Raw genomic sequence first — 22,164 nt, forward strand, 5'->3', positions numbered from 1 at the left:
GAATGCTGTTACAGGTTGTGTACCCCTTATCCAAACATGCAAAATCTAAAATGCTCCAAAATCCAGCATGATGCTTCGAGGATATGATGCAGTGCTCCTGCTTGTTTGTTTGCAAGAGGGAAATGGGCAGCTGGTGGGCTCCCCAAAGAGCTGTACTCTCTGGACAGCTGGAGAGAGATACAAGGTGAGAGAGAGAGAGAGGGAGAGAGAGAGAGAGAGAGAGAAGGATCTGCAAAATGGTGGGAAGCATAGATTCATGCCAAGCACCACGCTTGGAATCTGGCCATTTCACAGATTCTTATGTCTCTCCCCAGCTTCACATTTTTCTTGTGTCTCTCCAGCCTTGCAAATATAGTATGAACTAGGCTACTTGTATTCCAAAATCTGAAGAAATCCAAACTCTGAAACACTTCTGGTCCCAAGCATTTTGGATAAGGGATACTCAACTTGTATTATGAATACACTCATTTTCTAGGGGATTTTAATATATTAAAAAATTACTTGTTCCCAAGAGCCAGACATTCCAGCAGTGATAACTCACAATGATACCTTCTTCTTTGAAAAATTGTCCACCTTTCCCCAAACTATTACTGTGAAAACTTCAGCTAAAATCAGAGAGAATAATGAAATTGAAGTGGAATGGCAGACCATGTAATTGTCCCTCCGAAGTAAAAAGTAACAGCATTGTGTAGCCTGGATCCACTACGCTTTGTTGTTGTTGTGTGCCTTCAAGCTGTTGCCAACTTACGACAACCTTAAGGCAAATCTATTACAAGATTTTCTTGGCATGATTTATTCAGAGGAGGTTTGCCTTTGCCTTCTGTGAGGCTGAGAGGGTGTGACTTGCCAATCTCCAGTGGCTGAGTGGGGATTCAAATACTGGTATTCAAAGTCATAGTCAAATGCTTCAAACATTACACCATGCTGGCTCTCTACTGGTCACTATCATTTACAGTATACATACCAGTACTTAAAGGAACCACATGTTAACCTTCATCCAGGTAGACTTGATATTTTTGTCCCTCAGAGTAATTGTTTGTTGAAGAATTCAAACAGCACTAGACGCACAAAGCAGGCCTTTTATGACATTATTTATATAACTGTAACAACTGAAGAACTCTACAAACCAAAAAAGTAGCATTTTAAATATAGACACCCCTCCATTTTCATGGGGGATCTGTTGCAGACCCCACCCCTGCGAAAGCAAAAAATGACAAGTATTCAACCCCCATTGGCTTGAATGGTTGTGCAGTGCAGGCACACGCCCCATTTTGTCCTGCAGCACTTGCCACTCATGAAAGACTGAGGGATGCAAATGGCAAGACTGCAAACACCGAAGGACAAGTGTATAAAGAAATTGTTATCAGTTTTGCCCCAAAAATGAAAGGCAGACAGCTACTCAAAACAAACAGTCCATGTTAATGTTTATTTTCTGGCTCTGTCATTTTGGAGTATTACGTAATATTCTTGATTGTACACCTGAAAACTCTGCAGACATGGGCCTTTTTAATACTGTGCAATATACCAAAATTCCCATGAAAATACTACGGATCAGTGCTACTCAGGATGGTGATCCCTGGACCAGTGCCAGTTCTTGAGTGTGCCAGTCCCTAGAAAGTGTGAGAAGAAAGAAAAAATTGTACCCAGTGAGCACCAATCCAGTGTTGGCTCCTAGCACAGTGAGGGCTGGGAAAATAATTGCCAGTCCTTTGCACCAGATAGCTGGAGAAGCCCTGTTCTAGATCAAGTCAGTCAATGAAAGGTTTTTAATCTGGTTGATAATGGTGAAATACAGTTTTTAAAATAAATAGAATGGTGTGATGTTTATGTAAACAAATTCATAAACATATGCAAAGAAATGGCTAGCAAATTATTGTCACTACTGGAATATCAACAACATATTCTAAAAGTGTATGACAATGTTGCAATTCCATTGCTAAGACTTTATAGCATATGTCATGAGTAGTAAGAGGGGGTGGGATAATGGGCTCTCCCATTATCTGGGCAATACTGCTGAGGGGTAGTCTCCCCTTGAAGTAAATAAAGAATTAATGATGTGTTGGTTTTAAGCTACATTTATTGGGGGACAAAATCTCAAAGAAGCAAAAGAGATCACTAGAGACAATTGCCCAATGAGGATTATAAATTGAGGAGAATTGTTAAAGTTTAGAGATGATCCCCAGTGCGAGATTATAAAAACCTTGGGTGCCACGAAGCATAGAGAGAGAGTGATACATCACAACAGCAAGCAAGAAATCAATACAGCATACAAGGGAGGTAATGTTATCTGAAGTACAAGTCATTGTTTCTCTGCAATGTGCTCAATTGGAAACAACATAGAAGGGAAACAGAAAACTCATATTTGATAATGTTAAACTATATCAAGTGTGGTCTTCCAGGAGCTGCTGCAGTACATTTAGGGATGATGACCAGATGTGGAAACATGCCTTGGAAAAGCATTTGGGACTGCAGAGGGCTTTTCAGGATTTTTGATTTCTGTGATTTTACAAACAATATGCAGCCCCTACACTGGCGAGGTTTGATATAAATTAAATACTAGTTCATTATTTTGGCTGGAGTCCTGTTATATTCATACAAAGAAGTACTCAAACCCCCCCCCCCCCAAGTAATTTATAGTACTTGGTCACAAGTCTGTCACACATGACCAATAGCACCATTAAAACAACCACTTGGATACTGCCAATGAGACTCCCTTCAGAAAACTGTAGCCACTGGAAACTTTCCACCCTTGTTAGGGTAGATATGCCAGCAGAGTTTTACATTGCTTGGCTATTGAACACAGAGTTGTCTGGTAGTGGCTACCTTATTTCAGGCATGGATTTCCCCAACTATATTTGGGACTGAACCTGGGTTCTTCCTCATGCAAAACATGGGATCTACCACTTGGGTGCGGCCCTCCTGCTATACTCAACCCTCCAGTGTTCTCCCTAGGGATGGACAACACACTCCTTAGGTATAGATCCAGGTGTCCATAGCCTCAATCTGGCAGTGAAACAAATTTTGATGAGGTTGCAGAATGGTTGGTCTTCTTTCTCTTGTGTATTATCTTATACACAATCAAGCCAACTGTGCATAGTATATTTTAATTTCAGCCTTTCCCAGTATTTCTGCATGAGATGCCTTTAATCAATGATGCCAAATATTGAAGCTTTATGACTATGTCGACCATTTCCATTTTCACTCTCAGCTTCCTCCCTTTTATGAATCTGTTGTTTTTATGTCCTATCAAGTCTGCTTTGACTTATGAATTAGGGTTCCCTCATTGTCTTAGCCTTTAGGACATGGATAGGGAACATATGGCCCTCCAGACATTGTTGGATTGTAAACACCATGATCTCTCATCATTGGCTATGCCAGCAAGGGCTGATCAAAGTTGCAATTCCACAACAGTAGTTCCCCAACTATGTACTAAAGATGCCCTTCTTCTAATCTCCTTGATGCACAAACATGTAGTGTTCTGAGAACGGGAAGGAGCAGGTAATGAAATACATGATTAGAATATGAAACATGTTGTCCAATTTCCACACATCTTTATGCGACTCCTCATTTCTAAAAGAAGAAACACTTGCAATAGTCTGGCACCCATCTCTATAGCAATCATTTGATTGCACAATGAAACCTTACATTATTCCATTGGATTATACACACACACACACAGTTCTGCATATATAAAAATATAATTGCATTATATGCAGTTCACTTTCACGTTTCTTGAATAATATTCTGAGAGTATTCCATCTCACATGTGGTTCCTGAATGCCAGAAGAATATTCCTTTAACTGATTCCTTTTCTTTCAAACAGAACATACCATGTCTAATACCTCTATGAGATATATGATTTTCAGATAACTGAAAAAAACAGAATCCAAACTAAATCAAGAATTCAGTTGTGACTAACTGGTAATGAAAAACCACTAGAGGGAGCCAAATGAAAATCCTGTAATTGTAGCATATTTTAGCAACTGCAGTGGAGCGAAAATATTTCAGCACTGAGAGATGGGGATAGCTCCCAGTTCCTCTGGTATATCCTACAGGTTTTTACCAATAGCACAGAAGTAGAAAATAGCTATCAGTGGGGTGGATTTTTTAAAAAGATTATCTGAACTCTGATATTACTGTCTTAATTATTTTCATCTTACATCCATAGATCCTGTGTTGTTCCTAGGATGTGCCTTTGTTGTTGTTAACCACCCTCCAGCTGATTTTGACCCATGGTGACCCTGTGGATGAGACATTTCCAAGACTCCCTATCCTCCACTGTTCTACTTAGTTCCTTCAAAGTCATACCTGTGACCTCCTAATAGAGTCCATCCATCTAGCATGTGGCCTTCCTCTGTTTCTACTTCCCTCCACTTTTCCTATCATTATTTTTTTTCCAATGAGTCGTGCCTCCTCATGATATGGCCAAAGTACAAAAGCCTCAGTTTTGTCATCTTGGCTTCCATGGAGATTTATGGCTTGATCTGCTCTAGCACCATTTGTTTGCCTTTTTTGGCTGTCCATAGAATCCTCAGCACTCTTTTTCAGCACCACATCTCAAATGAACTGATTTTCCTCCTAATTTCTTTCTTAACATACCAGCTCTCACATCTATAGATGGTAAGAGGGAATATAGTGGCTTGTATGATTCTAATTTTAGTGTTCAGTTGTATATCTTTGCATTTTAGGATCTTTTCTAGCTCTTTCACAGCCACTCTCACCATTTTCAATCTTCTTCTGATTTTCTGGCTGCAGTTCCTGTTTCTATCAATGTTTGATCCCAGGTATGAGAACTCTTTTATTATGCTCCTACTGGCTCCCAAACACATCCAGAAAAGGATGGAAAGGCATTTTAAAATAAACTCTAACATTTCTGGGATCTTATACAAGTTGAAATTCCTTCTTCTGCACAACCATTAAAGGTGCAGGAGTCCTGTTCTGCATTTCACCTGGCAATCCTAAGAAATACCCCCTTTTTACATTGTTAACTCTTCCTCTTGCAACTACAATTTCCCTGACAGATGAACATCCATGTTTAAATTTATTCAACACAGAAAAATGCCTCCACTCTGAAGACACTATGTCCCACTGTTGAACAACTCTTGCCATTTGCATATTTCTCTTTGTGTTTAGCCAAAATCTGCTTTCCTATATTTCTTCCCACTTCCCCAGATGCCCTTGCCCTCTGGATAGCCTTCTTCCATGCAAGCTTCCTATGATACATCATCTTTGCCTCTAATGCTGCCTCTAATACCTGAATTGTAGTGAATGCCATGATATAGTGTTTACTAGAAAGCAATGGCAAACCTCCTCTGACCAAATCTTGCCAAAAAAAAAACCAATGATAGATTTGCATTAGAGTCACTGTACGTCAGAAATGACTTGAAGGCACACAACATACACACACAGAGTTGCCAAAGGCTGCTGCCACAGTTTGACAACACGTTAACTGTCATGGCTCAGTGCTAGGGAATCCTAGGATTTGTAGTTTGTTGTGGGACCAGAGCTCTATGACAGAGAAGACTAAATATCTCACAAAGCTATGAATCTCAGAATTCCATACACTGAGACATGACAGTTCAAATAGTTTCAGAATGCATTAATTCTGCAGTGTAGATGCAGCACAATTACACAATTCTCTTATTTTGCCCCATCCTTTCTGGTTTTTGCTAGGAAGTTGCTTTTCTGGTAGCCTGTTAAATAATGAGACTTGTCCCTCAAGGCACGATACTGTCTCCAATGCTATTCAACATTTACATGAAGCTGCTCGGTGAGATCATCCGGAGACATGGGGCGGGGTGTTATAAGTATGCTGATGACACCCAAATTTGCTTCTCCATGTCTCAGACTGCTACAGTGACCAAGGATGGCATCTCCCCTCTGAATGACTGTCTGAGGTCAGTAATGGATTGGATGAGGGAAAATACACTTAAACTGAATCCAAATAAAATGGAGGTACTCGCTATAGGCAATCCTAATCCGGGAATGGTGATAAACTTCCCCTAAAGGACTGTGTTCGTAGCTTGGGGATACTCCTGGACTCATCACTTCAGCTGTCATCTCAGGTGGATGCGACGGCCAGGAGAGCCTGTTATCAGCTTCGGCTGAAACACCAGCTACGACACTTCTTGAAATGGGAAAACCTAGAAATGGTTGTACTCACTGGTAACCTCTCATCTTGATTTCTGCAATGCACTCTACATGGGGCAACCCTCATGCCTCGTTTGGAAGCTGCAACTAGTTCAATATATGGCAGCCAGATTGGTTACAGGGAGTTCTAAATTTGATCCTACTATACCTATCTTAAAATCCCTACACTGGCTGCCTATTAGCTTCTGGGAACAGTATAAGGTGTTGGTCATTACCTATAAAGCCCTACATGGCTTGGGTCCAGCTTACTTGAGGGAACACCTCCTCCCATACAATCCTTCCTGCACTCTCAGGTCCTCTGGGAAGAATCTCTTGCAGTCTAAGAAAACTAGACTCGTAACGACTTCCCAGAGGATGTTTTCTATTGCGGCTCCAAAAATCTGGAATGACCTGACGGAGGAGATCTGCCACTAACATCTTTAGAGGCCTTTAAGAAGGCAATAAAAATGGATCTTTTCTGGCAGAAGTTCCCTAACTGACTTGGAATGTTTACTCTCCAGTTGCATAGCCATTCCCTCCGGACTATGATCATGATTGATTTTATTGACTATTTTATTGGTAGCATTTTATTGGAAATTGTTGTTTTTAAAACTATTTTAAGGTGGGAGGGAGATAGGGAATTGGATGTTATATGTTTTGCTATGTTTTTACTTGTGGCTTGTTGTGTTCTATTTTTATTGTTCTTATGTTTGTTGTTACCCACCTCAATCCAATACAGGGAGAGGAGGGATACAAATCAAGGTCTCTACCCAGATCCCCCCCGGGGGTGGTGGACCTATTAGGATGGTCCACCCTCGAAGGCTGATGGAACCCAAAAGGTTCCAGGAAGCCCTAGAGGGACACATGGTTGGAAGTGACGGCGACTCTGTTGATGCCCTGACTGGTATCTGGAATACCGGTCTCTCTAGGGCTATACACAGTATCGCTCCCAAGCGCCCTCTCAGACCTGCTTCCAAACGTAAGCCTTGGTATACGGAAGATCTCTGGGCGAGGAAGCGGGACCTGCGACGGCTAGAGCACCGCTGGCGGAAACACCTACGCTTAGCTGACAAGGCTCTCCTAGACCGCCTGTTGGAGGACTATGGAGAGGCGATACGAGCAGCTAAGAACTCGTTCTATGGTGCTCGTGTCGCGTCCGCAGAGTCGCGTCCAGCAGAGTTGTTCAGGGTGGTCAGGGAGTTAACTCAGCTCCCTCCCGCCCCGAACCAGATCCTTGAACCTTCTAAGGCCTGCTGTGACCAATTTAACAACTTCTTTGAGGATAAAACCTCTCGGATAAGCGAAGGTCTTAACGCCGGCATTAGAGCAGAACCTAGGGTAGAGGCATCCAGAGCCTCCGTGGACTCTATTAAACTGGATCAGTTTGAGTTGGTAAGTACCGATGATGTGGACAAGATCCTTGGAAGTGTTCGGAAGACAACCTGCTCTCTCAATCCCTGTCCCTCATGCCTAGCGGCTCAGGGGGGACCGGCTGTAACCTTGTTGTTACACCGGATTATAAATACATCACTGAGGGATGGGCAATTTCCAACCAGCTTGAAATTGGCCACCATAAAACCGCTGCTAAAAAAGCCCTCCCTCGACCCCCTGATTCATAGTAATTATCGGCCAGTCTCGCTGCTGCCATTTTTGGGGAAGGTGATCGAGAAGGCGGTTGCAATCCAGCTTCGATCGATCTTGGATGAAACGGATTATCTGGACCCATTTCAAACTGGCTTTCGGGCGGGCTACGGGGTTGAGACGGCCATGGTCGCCTTGGTCAATGATCTCCGTCTGGGCATCGACAGGGGAAGCGTGTCCCTGTTGGTGCTCTTGGACATCTCAGCGGCTTTCAATACCATAGACCATGGTATCCTTCTGGAGCGCCTGGCAGAGGTGGGAATCGGGGGCACTGCGCTCCAGTGGTTCCGCTCCTACCTCTCTGGGAGGTTCCAGATGGTGCAGCTGGGAGACGTGTGCTCCGATAAGAGGGCCCTCACAACTGGGGTCCCTCAAGGAGCCATTCTGTCTCCCATGCTATTTAACATTTACATGAAACCGCTGGGAGAGATCATCCGGAGACATGGGGCGCGGGGTTATCAGTACGCTGATGACACCCAAATAGTTTTCTCTATGTCTCCGACTGATGCAGTGACTGAAGATGGCGTCTCTCCTCTCGTGGCCTGACTGGAGTCGGTAATGGGCTGGATGAGGGAAAACCGACTCAGTCTGAATCCAGAGAAAACGGAGGTACTTGTGATAGGTTCCCCTGGTCCAGGAATGGTGGTGGTTCCACCTGTCCTGAACGGGATCACGCTTCCTGTGAAGGACTCCGTGCGCAGTCTGGGGGTGCTTCTTGATTCGTCGCTTCACCTTACAGCTCAGGTGAATGCGACGGTCAAGAGCACCTGTTATCAGCTTCGGCTTATTTGCCAGCTGCGCCCATACCTGGCCCAGGGAGACCTTGAGACGGTGGTACATGCTCTGGTAACCTCTCGATTGGATTTCTGCAATGCACTCTACATGGGGCAACCCTTATACCATACCCGGAAGCTACAGATGGTACAGAATATGGCAGCCAGACTGGTCACTGGTACTTCCAGGGCCAGTCATATTACACCTATACTCAAAGATCTGCATTGGCTGCCCATCCGCTTCCGGGCACAGTACAAGGTGTTGGTGATAATCTATAAAGGCCTATATGGCTTGGGCCCAGGATACCTGAAGGACCGCCTCTCTCCATACATTCCGCCCCGCACCCTCAGAACTTCTGGGCAGCAACTACTGAGGGTCCCAGGGGCTAGACTAACCTCCACAACGAGGAGGTCATATTCCATCGTCGCCCCGGCCCTCTGGAATACGCTGCCCATAGAGCTCCGCTCGGCCACCTCCCTGGCCCAGTTTAAGAAGGAACTAAAAACCTTCTTATTTCAATCTGCATTCCCCGAATGAAGTTCCAGCTGGTCTTCCCCCCCCCCCCCCCGATGACAATGGTGATCGGCTGATGGTGTTTTAATTTTGTTTTTAATATGACTGTATTGTATTTTTATGGGGTTTCTGTATTGTTATTGTGTTGTTCACCACCCTGATCGATGGAAGGGCGGTATACAAATAAAATTTTTATTTATTTATTTTTTAAAATTATTTTTATTATTATTATTATTATTATTATTATGTCTGGATTATTTGATGCTAGTGTGTTCTTTTATCTATTGTTACTTTTTCCTTTAATGTTATGGTTTTTACACAACTTCGTTATACTTGACATTTGCAACTCTGTTGCAACCTATCCTGTGGATCCAGGTAGGACCACTTTTGTCCCAATTCAAATTCCTTTCCCCTGAATTTCTTTCTACTTCTGAAAACCTTGGGGTTGCTTTGCGGGTGAGGAAATACTGTTTTGATTACATATGTAGAAACTTTTATGCTTGTACACCAGAAATACAGGGAATGGTGACTTAAATTCACTTGCTAGTCCTGAATAGAGTAGACCCAGACAATGAAGAGGATTTATGTATGAGATCCTGTGTGGTTCTTGACTTGCCATTCAATTCATTTATTTGAATTTACTGTAGCTTGGACTAGCAATTGAATTTAGATCAGTGTGTCCATCAATCTTTTCATCCTGAACTGATTTTCTCCTTTATCTGTATTCAATGTATGCCTATCTCCTTCCTCATCTCTTGAAGAGAAAAGTCCCTAAGAAAAAAGAGAGGTCATGATGTCACCAGAATGGTCTGTCCATTGTGATTATCATTTTCATTAACATTTTAAGCTTTTTAAAGGTGCTCATTGGCATTCTGAATGATTCCAGTTTTTCAGAAACAAAATTCTCAGTGGGAGGGGAGTCTAATATCTCTGCTATTTTCTAAATATCTATCCCATTATTAAACACATCACCTCCACCTTAAATCAAAGACATCCTCATGAATATCTGCTGAACAAATTAACCAGAGGTGATAAGCATTTTGCACAATCAGAGACAACATTTCAAAATTAGGATTCTGTATCTGTAAATTCAAAGATGAAAGAATGCTAAAATATCAGAGTATAAAAAGTATCCTGCAAGATCAGATCAAAAACCTACCTAAACCATATCCAGGCATTATCAAATGTGGTTTTAGTCAACATTTGAGGATGAGGCATGTGCCAGCCCAAAGCCCTCCATTCTGTCACCTTCTACATTTGGAGTATGAAAAAGAGAGTCTCCACTTTCTGTGGAAGCTCTCTATGCAATTTGGACAACTGGAATAACATGGGGAGCCTCCAAGGATACCAGAAAGTCTTCTTTTCAGAATGTCCACCTACATGAGTAGAGGGTAACAGAAGTGATGTGGTGATAGGCAGGTCCAGCATTTTCTGTGGTTTTCAGGCTTTGGTTTTCCAGATGTTTTAGACGTCAAATCCCAGAACTCCAGATCATTGGCTGTACTGCCTAGGGCTTCTGAGAGTTGAAGTCCAAAATATCTGGCAGATCAGATGTTGAGAACCAATAATAAACCATATATCATAGTGCATCAACAAAATGTCAATATGTTCTTGATCTGATTTTCAAGTACAGTTATGTTGTTTCTGATAGCCATCAACCACATGCCTCTAGAACAGAGGTTCTCAACCTTGGATCCTCCAGGCATTTTAGACTTCAGCTCCCAGAATCCATCATTTGGGCAAGCTGGCTGGAACTTCTGGGAGTTGAAGTCCAAAACATTCTGAGATCCAAAGATTGAGAACTACTGATCTAGAAGATCACACACTCAGCAGAAAAGTAATCACGTTTCCCAGTTGTTTTTCCCCCACCTGAGTGCATCACTAAGGGTTGGAGAAGAGGGGTTGACACCTCTCCAAACATTACTAAGGATTCTGTATGGTATGGTATGGGAAGAGGTTAAGGGAGAGTGACATCCTGGGTTACTACACTAGGTGATGTAAGCTCTAGTGATGCCACTGTCTGATGCTAGTCTGTCCTAGAAGAGACTAGGACCCAGAGCATTGGATGCAGGCTACAGGAAAAGAGATTCCACCTCAACATTAGGAGGAACTTCCTGACAGTAGGGGCTGTTCGACAGTGGAACACACTCCCTTGGAGAGTGGTGGAGTCTCCTCCCTTAGAGGTCTTTAAACAGAGGCTGGATGGCCATCTGTCAGGGATGCTTTGATTTAGATTTCCTGCATGGCAGGGGGTTGGACTCGATGGCCCTTGTGGTCTCTTCCAGTTGTGTGATTCTTTGATTCTAGAATCATAGAATAATAGAGTTGGAAGAGACCACAAGGACCATCCAGTCCAACCTCCTGCCATGCAGGAACTCACAATCAAAGCACTCTCAGAGATGGCCATCCAGCCTCTGTTTGAAGACCTCTAAAGAAGGAGTCCTGTTTAGTTACTGTCACTTTTTTTTCTTTAATGTTGTGGTTTTTACATGAGTTTATTATACCTGCCATTTGCAATTCTGTTGAAAATGGCTTGTTGAAAGCTATGCAGTAGAAGACAAATCTGGCAAATTCTGCCAAGTTTATAAGGCTCAGATTGCATCTCTGCCATCTGAAAGCATTTCACTCATCACCAAAAGATCTCATCACCATACACATCTGAAAGGCTCATCCTTAAAGGCTTCGCTACCAGGTCACACTAAAAATGAGGACAATGTGAAATAGTTATGATCTGCATCAGTGGAGACTCCACTTGCAACAAGGAAGGTTATGTATAAATTAGCATACAAACCTTTATGCACAATTAGGTTCAGTTTATGCATAAATTAGCATACAAACCTTTATGCATAATTAGGTTCAGTTTATGCATAAATTAGCATACACAAAAATTCATGCAAATCAGACACTAAGCACCAGGTGGCAGACGATCAAATTTCAGTGGCTGAATTTAGATGGACTATAAATAGACTGACTATAGCCCTTTGAGTTGTGTACAAAGCTGTTTTCCCTGATCCCAGATGTTTGTGTTTACTTAGTAGAGAAATGCACATAGAACATCCTCTGAAATGTTCTATATTCCTCCATCAAATATCACAGGCTGAATCACTGGCACTTAAGACAGATTCTGGGGCTCTAGTAAACTGTTATTGCTATGTATCTTCAAGTCATTTCTGATATATGGCAACCCTAAGGTGAACTTACCATGTGGTTTTCTTGGCAACATTTGCTCAGGAGGCAATCAATTCAAGAAAAAAAGAAAACAAGAAAACAAAACCATTTTTAAGAATTTTGAGCCTTCCTAGAAACTTTGCCTCTGAGAAGACTTTTGAAAAAGATTTTTAAAAAATTACTGGATTAATAAACAATTAATGTATGCAGTAGAGTTACATAATACCACTTTTATGGGCTATACCTTTCAGAGGGCATTTGGTTGAATTACGTATGTGAATGCTTGTCTGTGAAACAAAGTGGGGGAGAGGCCCATACATACATACCCTCAGTACATAAAAAGCTGTCATTTTAAAGAATCTAATCCCCTGCACTACAATGTAGCTTTCTCCATACACAAATGATTTTCCTGCACACAGGAGAATTAAAAATGCCAGCCTGCAGTTATTCATTCTTCATTCTAAAGACCTGACCTGAAGGAACACAAAAAGTTCAAGTCTAACACAAAAACTCATTGTGGCCTATCCACATCTGTTCCCACAACAAAGAAGATGAGAAGCCCACAGGCTGGAGGGGAACACAATAACACCTTATTGTAACTGGTACTGGGAGACATATCCCTGTGTTACTGTAGGTAGCATATAGCCTTCTTGACAAGCAGCCTTTCACAGTCTTTATTGATGTGTGCCTCCAAGTCATTTCTAACTTATGGTGACCCCAAGGAAGGGTTTTCTTGGCAGGATTTGTTCAGGGATGGAGGTTGTCTTTTCCTTCCTCTGAGGCTGAGAGAATGTGACTTGTTCAAGATCATTCACTGGGTTTCCATGATCAAGTGAAGATTTGCGTGTTTGTCTCCAGAGGCATAGTCCAATGCTCAAACTACTACACCACACCAGCTCTTGTGAATCTACCTAATCCTCTTTTAAAACCACCCACACTGTCAGCCATAACAACATTCTGTGGATGCGGAATCTGCAGTTTAACTGTACTTTGTGAAGAAGCATTTATTTTCAATGGTCCTGGATATACTATCATTTGGCTCCCAAAAACAGATTGCCAACTTTTCACTTCAGTCCTGTATAAATAGCAAAGAACATGTGACAATGTTTCTTTCCAAACTATATAGAAAGCTTTGTTTGCCAGTTCTTGCTACCAGTAATTCATTGATTGATTTTACTTCCTAATATCCCCGACAACCAAGTTTTATTAAGCAGTGAAGAGATTTTGAAAAATCACAATATTCCCACAAAATATAAAGCAGATAACAGCACTACTATAAATCAAAACAAAAAATTAATAACAATAGAAACTAAATTCAGCCTTAGTCATAAAATCAAGAGAGACCAAAAACTACAAATCATATCAATAGTGTGATACCAATGTAAACAGGAATATTGAAGATATTAATATTTTATAACCAATTTGCTATGGATTTTAAGAACCCTGAGGGAAAATTCCTGTCCTGCTTCCAAAGAGACAGTAGTGTAGGAACCAGATGAGCCCATATTTCAGAACCAGTTTTGGCCCCTGCCAAAAAGGTTTTCTCCCTCGTGGTCACCCTCCATAACTCAGATATGAACTAACTAGAAAAGATCTTGAAGTGTAAAGATATGTTATTAAATACTGAAGTTAGGACTACTATACCATCATATTTTCAATTTCTATCTGTGGTTGTGAAAGTTGGAGAATGAAGAAAGCTGATAGGGAAAAAAAATTCAAAATGCAGAGCTGGAGAAAAGTTCTATAGATAGTGTGGACTGCAAAAAAGACAAATCGTTCCTAGAGCAAATCAAGCCTGACCTCTTCTTAGAAGCCAAGATAACTAAACTGAGACTGTCATTCTTTGGCCATATCATGAGATATAAAAGACAATAATGCTTGGTAAGGTAGAAGTCAGGAGAAAAGGCAGGAGGGCCACATTCCAGGAGGATAATCAAGGAAGCCACAGTCCTGAGTCTGCAAGATCTGAGCAGGGCTGTTCAGGGCAGAGTGACTGGGAGATCTCTCATTCATAGGGTCACCCTGTCAAAGGTGACTTGATAGTAGTTAGCAATAAATCCACACTGCAGAATTATAGCAGTTTGAGCCCGTTTTTAACTGCTATGCTTCCACCTACGGGAAACCAGGGGTATGTAGTTTAGCGAGAGGCTTAAAATTCTCTTTTATTGTGTGAACTACAACCTTAGAGCCCCCTAGCAAACTTTCACTAAACTATAAATCCCAGAATTTGGTAGGGCAGAGCCACAGCAGTTAAAATGGAATCCCACTGCTAAAACTGTGGAGTGTGGTTATGCCCTTAGGCTGGGTGGGAGCCAAATAATTCCTCCCACTACTGGATTGATTTCTGCCCAACGGAGCAGGAAAGAGGATGATTCCCCTTCCTTTTTCCATGCCCTTTCCAGAATCTGGCTAAGAGCCTCCAGAACTATATGGAACAGATGAGGGGGCTGCAACTAGAAACAGCAGAAGTCCTCATTGCAGATGAAGAGGGAGCTTGCAGAACACTGGGTTTCTTTTTCCTACTTTGGCAACCCTAGGGACTGGTCTGGATGAAACCCAATACCTACTGAATCCAATTTGAGAGTCTGCAGATCCTTCATCCTCATTACATATCAAGACACTATGCAGATTCCATGGCTTTGAGATTAAATGTCTGTCACCTTCCACCTTTACCTCCTCCATCCTGCTTTTTTGTAACATCCTGCTTTATGGATCAGCCTTGGAAGCCTTGATAGAAGTGTATCTCTTCTTTCTCTGCCCTACTAATGCTGTATGGAATTTTGTCCCTCCCCCCCCCCCCCCGCAAAACATGGCTATGTGGCTCCCTCCCCCCTCACTTGCAGGACCATTCTTAGCAAGCCTCAGTAGATGGCCTTAGGGCCTGGTTAGGTGGACATGAGAAACAACAGTTTTCAGGGAATGGGCAACCAGACTTCTATAGAAGCCCACTGAAATTCTGGCATGCAATTCCAAGGGGTTGTAGCGTAAGGACAGGGTAGGGAATGACACCCCCCCCCACACACACAATAAGAATTCTGTCCCTCTAATAAAATTTTCCATTAGTCCCCAAATTTCAACTATAGCACAGTGAGGCACTGAAAATCATTCACACCTAAAACCATTATATTTGCATTGTCTTGGTAACTTTGTTTGTCCCTTTTCTTTGGATGCCTAAACTGTATTCCTAAATGCAGATTTGATGTTTAAAATTATAGTATTGCAATGTTAGAAATTCAGATACTGAAGGAAAATTTCACTGGAAGGGCAGAATTCCTATTGGGGGGCAATACTCTTATTTTGCCCCATTCCCACAGCTACACCCCTGCCTGTTCCTAGTGTGTAGCCCTCTAATGTAGTTCTGGCTTTTGAACCCTCCAGATTCCCCAGGTTGCCATTTCTCCATTGAGAAGAAAGGGGATGAACTGCATCTCCTTGAAGCCACTGGGAACAGCAGTTCACCTTTTAACAGAACAGAAATAAAAACTGTAAGGGCCTCATGCACTGTTTAACATTTAAAAAAAAAGTCTGATTTTTCAAAACCAGAAATAGATTTCTGTGTTTATTTGCACCAATCTCATACACACAGTCCATGCAGCCCTCAGAGGTGGTAGAATGGAAAACCAGCTCCTGGACCTGCCACAGTTGTCCACCTAGACTAAGGTAGGAATTATCTACTCAGTAGATACAGCCCACAAAGTTAAGCAGTCATGCCCATCTAGTATGTAAAGCACATCTGTTAAACCCAGACATTCCCAACTCAACACTCTCTCCAGGTGTGTTATACAACTCCCATCATTCCCAAGAACAATGGGATTTGTAATCCAATGCACCTGGAAGGTCCTGGTGGAGGATGATTGGGTTAGCCTATCAAAAATTCAGTGCCTGTTTTTTTTTTTTTTTTTGGGGGGGGACAGATGAATACACTCCCCACCCTTGTTTTGAATGTCCTGCAAAAATGCTATTTAATTGTGTCACAACAAGATAATCCTGAAATCAGAAAGCCTTTAATCCATCTGACATTATTTCTTTTACTTGAGTAAGTTCATGTTCTTAAGGGGAAAAAACTTTTAAAAAATAGCACAGCCACCTGGAAACTTGAAATCAAAGTGAATGGATCGCCCCCCCCCCCCCAATCCTAATCATTGCCATCCTTTAAAAAATCAAAACCCAAGGATGTCAAACTGATCTGTCCACAGAAGAAATTGGGGTAATAGAGGACATCGATGCAATGCTTACTTCCTCCAATGCACCTTCTCCAGACTGAAACTGGGGCACAAAAAATGTAGCATGTGGCCTCCAATGTTATTTTTTGGGTCTTAATCTCTTTAGACCTCTGAGTCACTGTTATTCTGGCCAAAGAGGCAAAAAAGGACATTTCTTCACCTGGAAGCCTCCAGGAACAGTTTTTTTTAAAACATCCTTTTAAAAACATTTTTTTTAAAAAAAATCAGTTTTTCAAAAAAAGAAATGGACATCTGGACAGTTTCAGTTTTGTTCATTGGCATTTGTGACAGTTTGTGTGGCTGGCCGAAGGACTGTTGGGATAGAAATATGGTCCATAGATCTGGTGAAGTTTCTCAGTCCTATCCTAAACCTTGCCCAGGAAGGGGAAAGAAACAACTATCAAAAAGTAATCTCTACAATCTGGATTTGACTGGAAGCAAATATTGGTTTGCCGGGGGAACCGGGGGGGGGGGGGGGGGGGGAGAACACACAACCACTGAAAGCCAGCTCAAAACTAGTCTGGTTTAATGGATGATCCGATTTGCCCTTCAGACACAAAGGGACTTGATACTAACTCAACCACAAACTCAAGAGGTGGCTTTTGATGCATTTCTACATTTCAGGCTGCATTTGTTAATTTATAACATCAGAATGAACTTGAAGGGATCAGGTGCAGATAATAAATCCCTTTGAAAGGCACTGCAGGCACAACCGTATGAGTCTGAACTTACATTCTGATGTTCCAAAAATTAACATAATACATAAACTAAATCAAAACAGGAATACAGTATACTCCACTAAAGCATCAATCCTGTACATTCCTACCTGAGAGTAAGTCCTATTAAATAAAGTCGGCTTATCTCTTAGTGTATGTATATGTGTGTGGGTGTGTATAGGACTGCACTTAAAATGCACATAATTCATCAAATGGTTAACCAAATAGATTTAGGGATCAAAAGCAGCATGTTGTGGTTGTGATTGCTTTTAGGGAAAGAGGGGAGATGTGATGAATTATCCAGCCACATCAAAATGTCATTCCCCACCTTGCTCCACATGCGCACTCTCAGTTCTCCTTCCAAATAAAAGCCCAGATCTATTTGAGATCACACCTGAATGTTTTTTTTAAAAGGAAAGCTATGGTGGGAGGAGGTTAAGTTATGCATTCACTTGGCAATAGTTCTAAAGAGTAGGTTGTTGAGGTTGATGTAGGTAAACTTAGGTTCTAATTCCCAATTCAGCAATAAAGTCACAGGGACACATTGATCACTGTGCCGTGTCTCTACATAACCTATCACCAGACAGGGATAAAACAGGATAACCCCATGCATACTCTCCAGGGCTCCTTGAAAGAACAGAGAGAATCAGATTTGACAGATCCATTTCTCCAACTGACTACAAGTCCAACACATCTTGGTTTGGAATGGCTGGAATTGTAGTCCAACACCTGTGGGGGATGCCAGATTGAGGAAGGCTGATCTCATAAAATCAGGTGCTGATCGATAACAACTTCTGTGCATTCCTCATTGTGTTCCCATCTGGATGACTTACAGCACCCATACCTGCTTTCACAGAGGGCTTTGATTTCATTTATTATTATTTTGGTAAAGGTTCATCTGAACTTAGGAAAAGTTCCTCAGTTTGGACCACAGCTCTCAAAAATTTCCATCCAGCTTGAACTGCATCTGAATGGGAAATTCTAGGAGTTGTTCCCCCCCAAAAAACAACAACAACAACAACACACAGCCCAAAATAGTTTTCCAAGCTCTGTTTTTACCCTAATGGTGATGCATGTGCAACAGGCTAGTGGTGGCTGGTGGTTTTCATGTCATTACAGTAATGAAGCCCTTTACAGGAGCTGTCCAAGTTGCTGAACCTTTTTGGAGGATAGTGTTATGGCCCTTGGATGAGTTCAGATTAAAACCAAGAATGGATTCACTTCTTTCCACACTCACTGCCTTAGCCTAAATCTTCTCAGGTAGGAGAGAAGCAAGCACTGACAGAACAAGCATCACAAAAGGCAATTCCCTGCAGAAAGAAGAATTAACCCACATAGACAATACCTGGTTGATGGAGGTCACCATCTGCCTTGGTATGACTATCTGCATGACAAGCTGCAAGAGGGACGTGACTAAGCCAGCCAGGATGGCCCAAGTCAGGGGCAGAGGCAGCATGCTGTAGGTGACAAAGAGGGTGAAGAGCACATAGCCAATGCCATCACCGAGAAGCCCACATCCCAGGCCAGCCGTCAAAATCTGTGTTGCCATGGCCACCCAAGTGACCACCCCACTGTACTGCAAGTAGGTGTAAGAGGTTGTGTCCTTCCTAACCACCACTAAGGCACAGATGACCACTTCAATGCCTGTGAAGAAGCCCAGCAGAATGCCCTTGAGGGGGTCCATGGGGGCTGAGGCCAAGGTGAGGTGGAGTAGCAGGAGGGTCAGCTTGGTGAGCACATCCAAGATGTTCACCACCACCTCTGATTTGCGCCTCTGGCCCAGGAAGTAGCGCTGGTAGAGGCGCTCCAAGTCCCGGGATTTGAAGGAGTTGCGCAAAGTTGGGAAGATCACACCCCGGTAAGTGTAGCCCCAGTTGAGGAAGAAATCTGAGTTGCTGGGTGCGCCATCCAAGTGCAGGAAGCCCAAGTCCCCACTGCTGCTGGTGCGCTCTGGGAAGACTTTTGTACCCCCGTTGTTGTGGCCGCCGAGGCTCTTGCCTGCCGACTGGCGTCGGGGATGATGAGAGTGGTTGGAGCAACAGGAGTCCTCTGAGGCCAGTGCTTTGCTACTGCTGCTGCTGCTGCTGTGCTCTTGGATGAAGCGCTGCTCAGTGATATGGCGCAGCGCAGTTTGCCACAGCAGGCGCTGGGAGCGGGCACCACTGCCAGGGGGAGTCTGGTTAATGGTGTACAACTCATCACTGTCACTCAAGCAGCGCACCTCTGACAACTCCATGGTGTGTGTGTGTGATGGTGGTGGGTATCAGGGCAGCCAGGTGGGTCAGATGAATCACATTGACCAACAGATGCCTCCTCTCACTCTCCTGACAAGGGGATCTGAGGTTATTGCAGAAGCAAAGTTCCTTCCCATCCCTTCTTTGGCACTGGATATTCCTTCTGTCCAGGAGGTCAGCTTTGTAAAGTGCAACCCCATCTACCACCCATTGACTGTAGTAGGATGGGGCGAGGAAGTGAGGGGCCTCTTGCAAACTGAGTGGCTGAAGTCCAGTTTAGTGTGATCAAAGCCCCATGCTTATGGTTGCCTCTCTCTTCATGAACCTACAAAGGAGGGACACAAACAGGCAACAGTCTCTCACGCCGAGAGGGCTGACCTCTTTGGTCGCAGATAGCCAGGCAGTAGTACCCATCTTTCTTTTGGAAAGACAGGCCATGGGTCCCTCTTGTCCACTGTTATCTGCTTAGCTTTCTGACAAGGTTGGTCCATGTAGGTCAAGTGTGCCAAGGTCTCCAGCCAAAGTCTTCTCCCGTCACCTTGTGCTTCCGGCTCCCTGGGCTCCTTGTGAAGCGCAAGATGGCAGGCAGGGCCTGGAAGCCCTGGTCTGAAAGCTTGAGGTCCACCACCGAGTAACCACCGAGGGTCCTTGCAAGGTGCGATCCTATGTAGGTCAGTTTTTGGAGTGCTGGAAGAGACAGAGCTCCAGCTGCAAGAGGATCATGCAGCTTCAGAAGCTCAGGAGGGAAGCTGTGGGGGTCCAGCGAAGTGGAGGATTGTGCCCACACTCATCCCCACAGCTCTCTCTCTCTCTCTCTCTCTCTCTCTCCAGCTTCCCTGTGTCCAGATGCAGCTGGGGTCGCGAGAGGTGGGCGCTGGCTGGCTCTAACCCCCGAAAAAGTCAGCATCAGCGGCGGCGGCAGCAGCAGCCAAGCCCCTCGGGGCAAAAGCAGAGGAAGGAAGGAAGGAAGGAAGGAAGGAGGGGGTGGGGAGAAAAAGAAGAGAGAGGAGAAGCGCTTTTGGGGAGGGGCTGCTTCTCCTTTGCCGCTTCCCTCAGTCCGAGGCGGGAAGGCGAGCGAGAGGCGTCCGAGGGGAGGAGGCACCTCTTCGGCTTCTGCGATGCTTTCATCCCAGCCTCGGGCGGGAAGCTCAGCCAGGAAGCCGGGGCTCGTTCTGCTCCGGAGGGGGACCACCTCCGCCCCAAGGAAAAGGCCGAGGCCAAGGCGGGGGAAGAGCGTCCCTCTTCTTCCTCAGCAGAGGCCACCCCTCGCAGCAGCAGCGGCGGCGGCGAGGAGGCGGCAGCAGCAGCAGCGCCAGCCCCAGGGGCCCCCCTCAGGCCCCGCCGAGGGCTCCGGGGGGGCTCCGCTCCGGAGGAGAGAGGAGAGGGCCATCGGGGCGCTAAAGGGGAGGAGCCCCCCTTGGCCTTTCCAACTCTTCGGCAGAAAGAGCCCCAACCCTTCAGCCTTGGGCTTCAGCAACTCTGCTCCTCCGTAAAGGGAAATGGAGACACCCAAGAAAGACCCTTCACGCAAGAAGGAGAAGGAGAAGGAGAAGGAGAAGGAGAAAAGAAGGAGGAGGAGGAGGAGGAGATGAAGAAGGAGGAGATGAAAGAGAAGAAGATAAAAATGAGGAGAAGAAGATGAAAGAGAAGAAGGAGGAGGAGGCGATGAAGGAGAAGTAGAAGAAGAAAGAGGAGGAGATAAAGAAAGCGGAGAAGGAGGAGCAGGAGCCCTGGGGCTCTTCCTCCAGGCACTGGCCCCTCCGGGAGGCCGGGGTTAGGAGGCCAGGGCCCCAGGGAGGAGGGAGGAGCAGAGCCTCCTCAGCCCCCTGCCTTCCCCCGCCTCCCAAGGCTGGCCCATCCCTCCAGGTGCTCAGCAGCCCCCAGCAGGGCTCCCAGGTGGGGCTCCGGGAGCCAGGGCGCCCCTTTGGTCCTGGGAGGCTGGAGGGCCCCTCTCCTCCTCCTTCTCCCGAAAGGAGGCTGCCGGAGCCGCTGCGGCGCTGGGCTGCTGCTCCTGCTCCTGGTCCTCCTCCTCCTCCTCCTCTGCTGCTGCTGCTGCTGCCTCTCTGGCGGAGGGAAAGGCAGGCAGCCCCCGGTCAGCTGATGGACCACTGACGTCAGGCTCTGCTTTGGCGCCCACTTGAAGAAGAAGAAGAAGAAGAAAGAGGAGGAGGAGGAAGAGTGGCTATTGGCCAGCCGGCCCTTCTGAGGGCTCCCAGCCCCGCCCCCTTTCCCTGGTCCTAGGGAGGATGCAGTTGTTGGGGCTCCAAGGACATCCCAAAGGAATCCCACCCAACAATGGCTGCATCCACACTGGAGCACTGTTAACCCGGTTTGGCATTACCTTAACTGCCTTGGCTCAAGGCTATGGGATTCTGGGAGTTGGAGTTTGTTGTGGGCCCAGAGCAGGGGGCTCCCATTGCCATCCTTGGAGGCTAAGAGAGTGTGAGTTGTCCAAGGTCACCCAATGGGTTTTATGCCTGAGCTAGGAATTGAACCCTGGTCTCCAGAGTCCCAGTCCAATGCTGACCAAAGCAGAATAGAGAGTTACTATCACTTCTCTTGATCCAGAAACTATACTCTTATCTAAGTAGCCTAGATTTTCCTTGGCTTTCTTAGTTGCTGCATCACATTCAAGTTCACTCCGGCATATAGCAACCCTATCCTAGGGTTTTCCTAGCAAAATGTATTTGGTGGAGGTTTGCCATTGCCTTCCTCTGAAGCCAAGATGTGTGGCTTACCTCAAGTTTCCAGAGATTTGAAACTTTA

General features: G+C 44.6%; 1 protein-coding gene across 3 annotated transcripts in view; it reads right to left on the minus strand.

The window, feature by feature from the left end:
* Positions 1-19,883, minus strand: part of ADCY8 (adenylate cyclase 8) — a 131,246-nt gene extending 111,363 nt beyond the window's left edge. For all 3 annotated transcript variants that reach the window (XM_089517973.1, XM_089517971.1, XM_089517970.1), the window contains exon 1: positions 18,510-19,883. In XM_089517973.1, the coding sequence (XP_089374099.1) occupies positions 18,510-19,400 (891 nt within the window). In that variant the 5' untranslated portion in view covers positions 19,401-19,883. The remainder of the gene's footprint in view (positions 1-18,509) is intronic.
* Between the last annotated feature and the right edge of the window lie 2,281 nt (positions 19,884-22,164).

This window comes from Sceloporus occidentalis, unplaced genomic scaffold (genome assembly GCF_023333645.1).
Source record: "Sceloporus occidentalis isolate IW3139 unplaced genomic scaffold, rSceOcc1.0.p SCAF_3, whole genome shotgun sequence".
In the NCBI taxonomy this organism is placed as follows: Eukaryota; Metazoa; Chordata; class Lepidosauria; order Squamata; family Phrynosomatidae; genus Sceloporus; species Sceloporus occidentalis.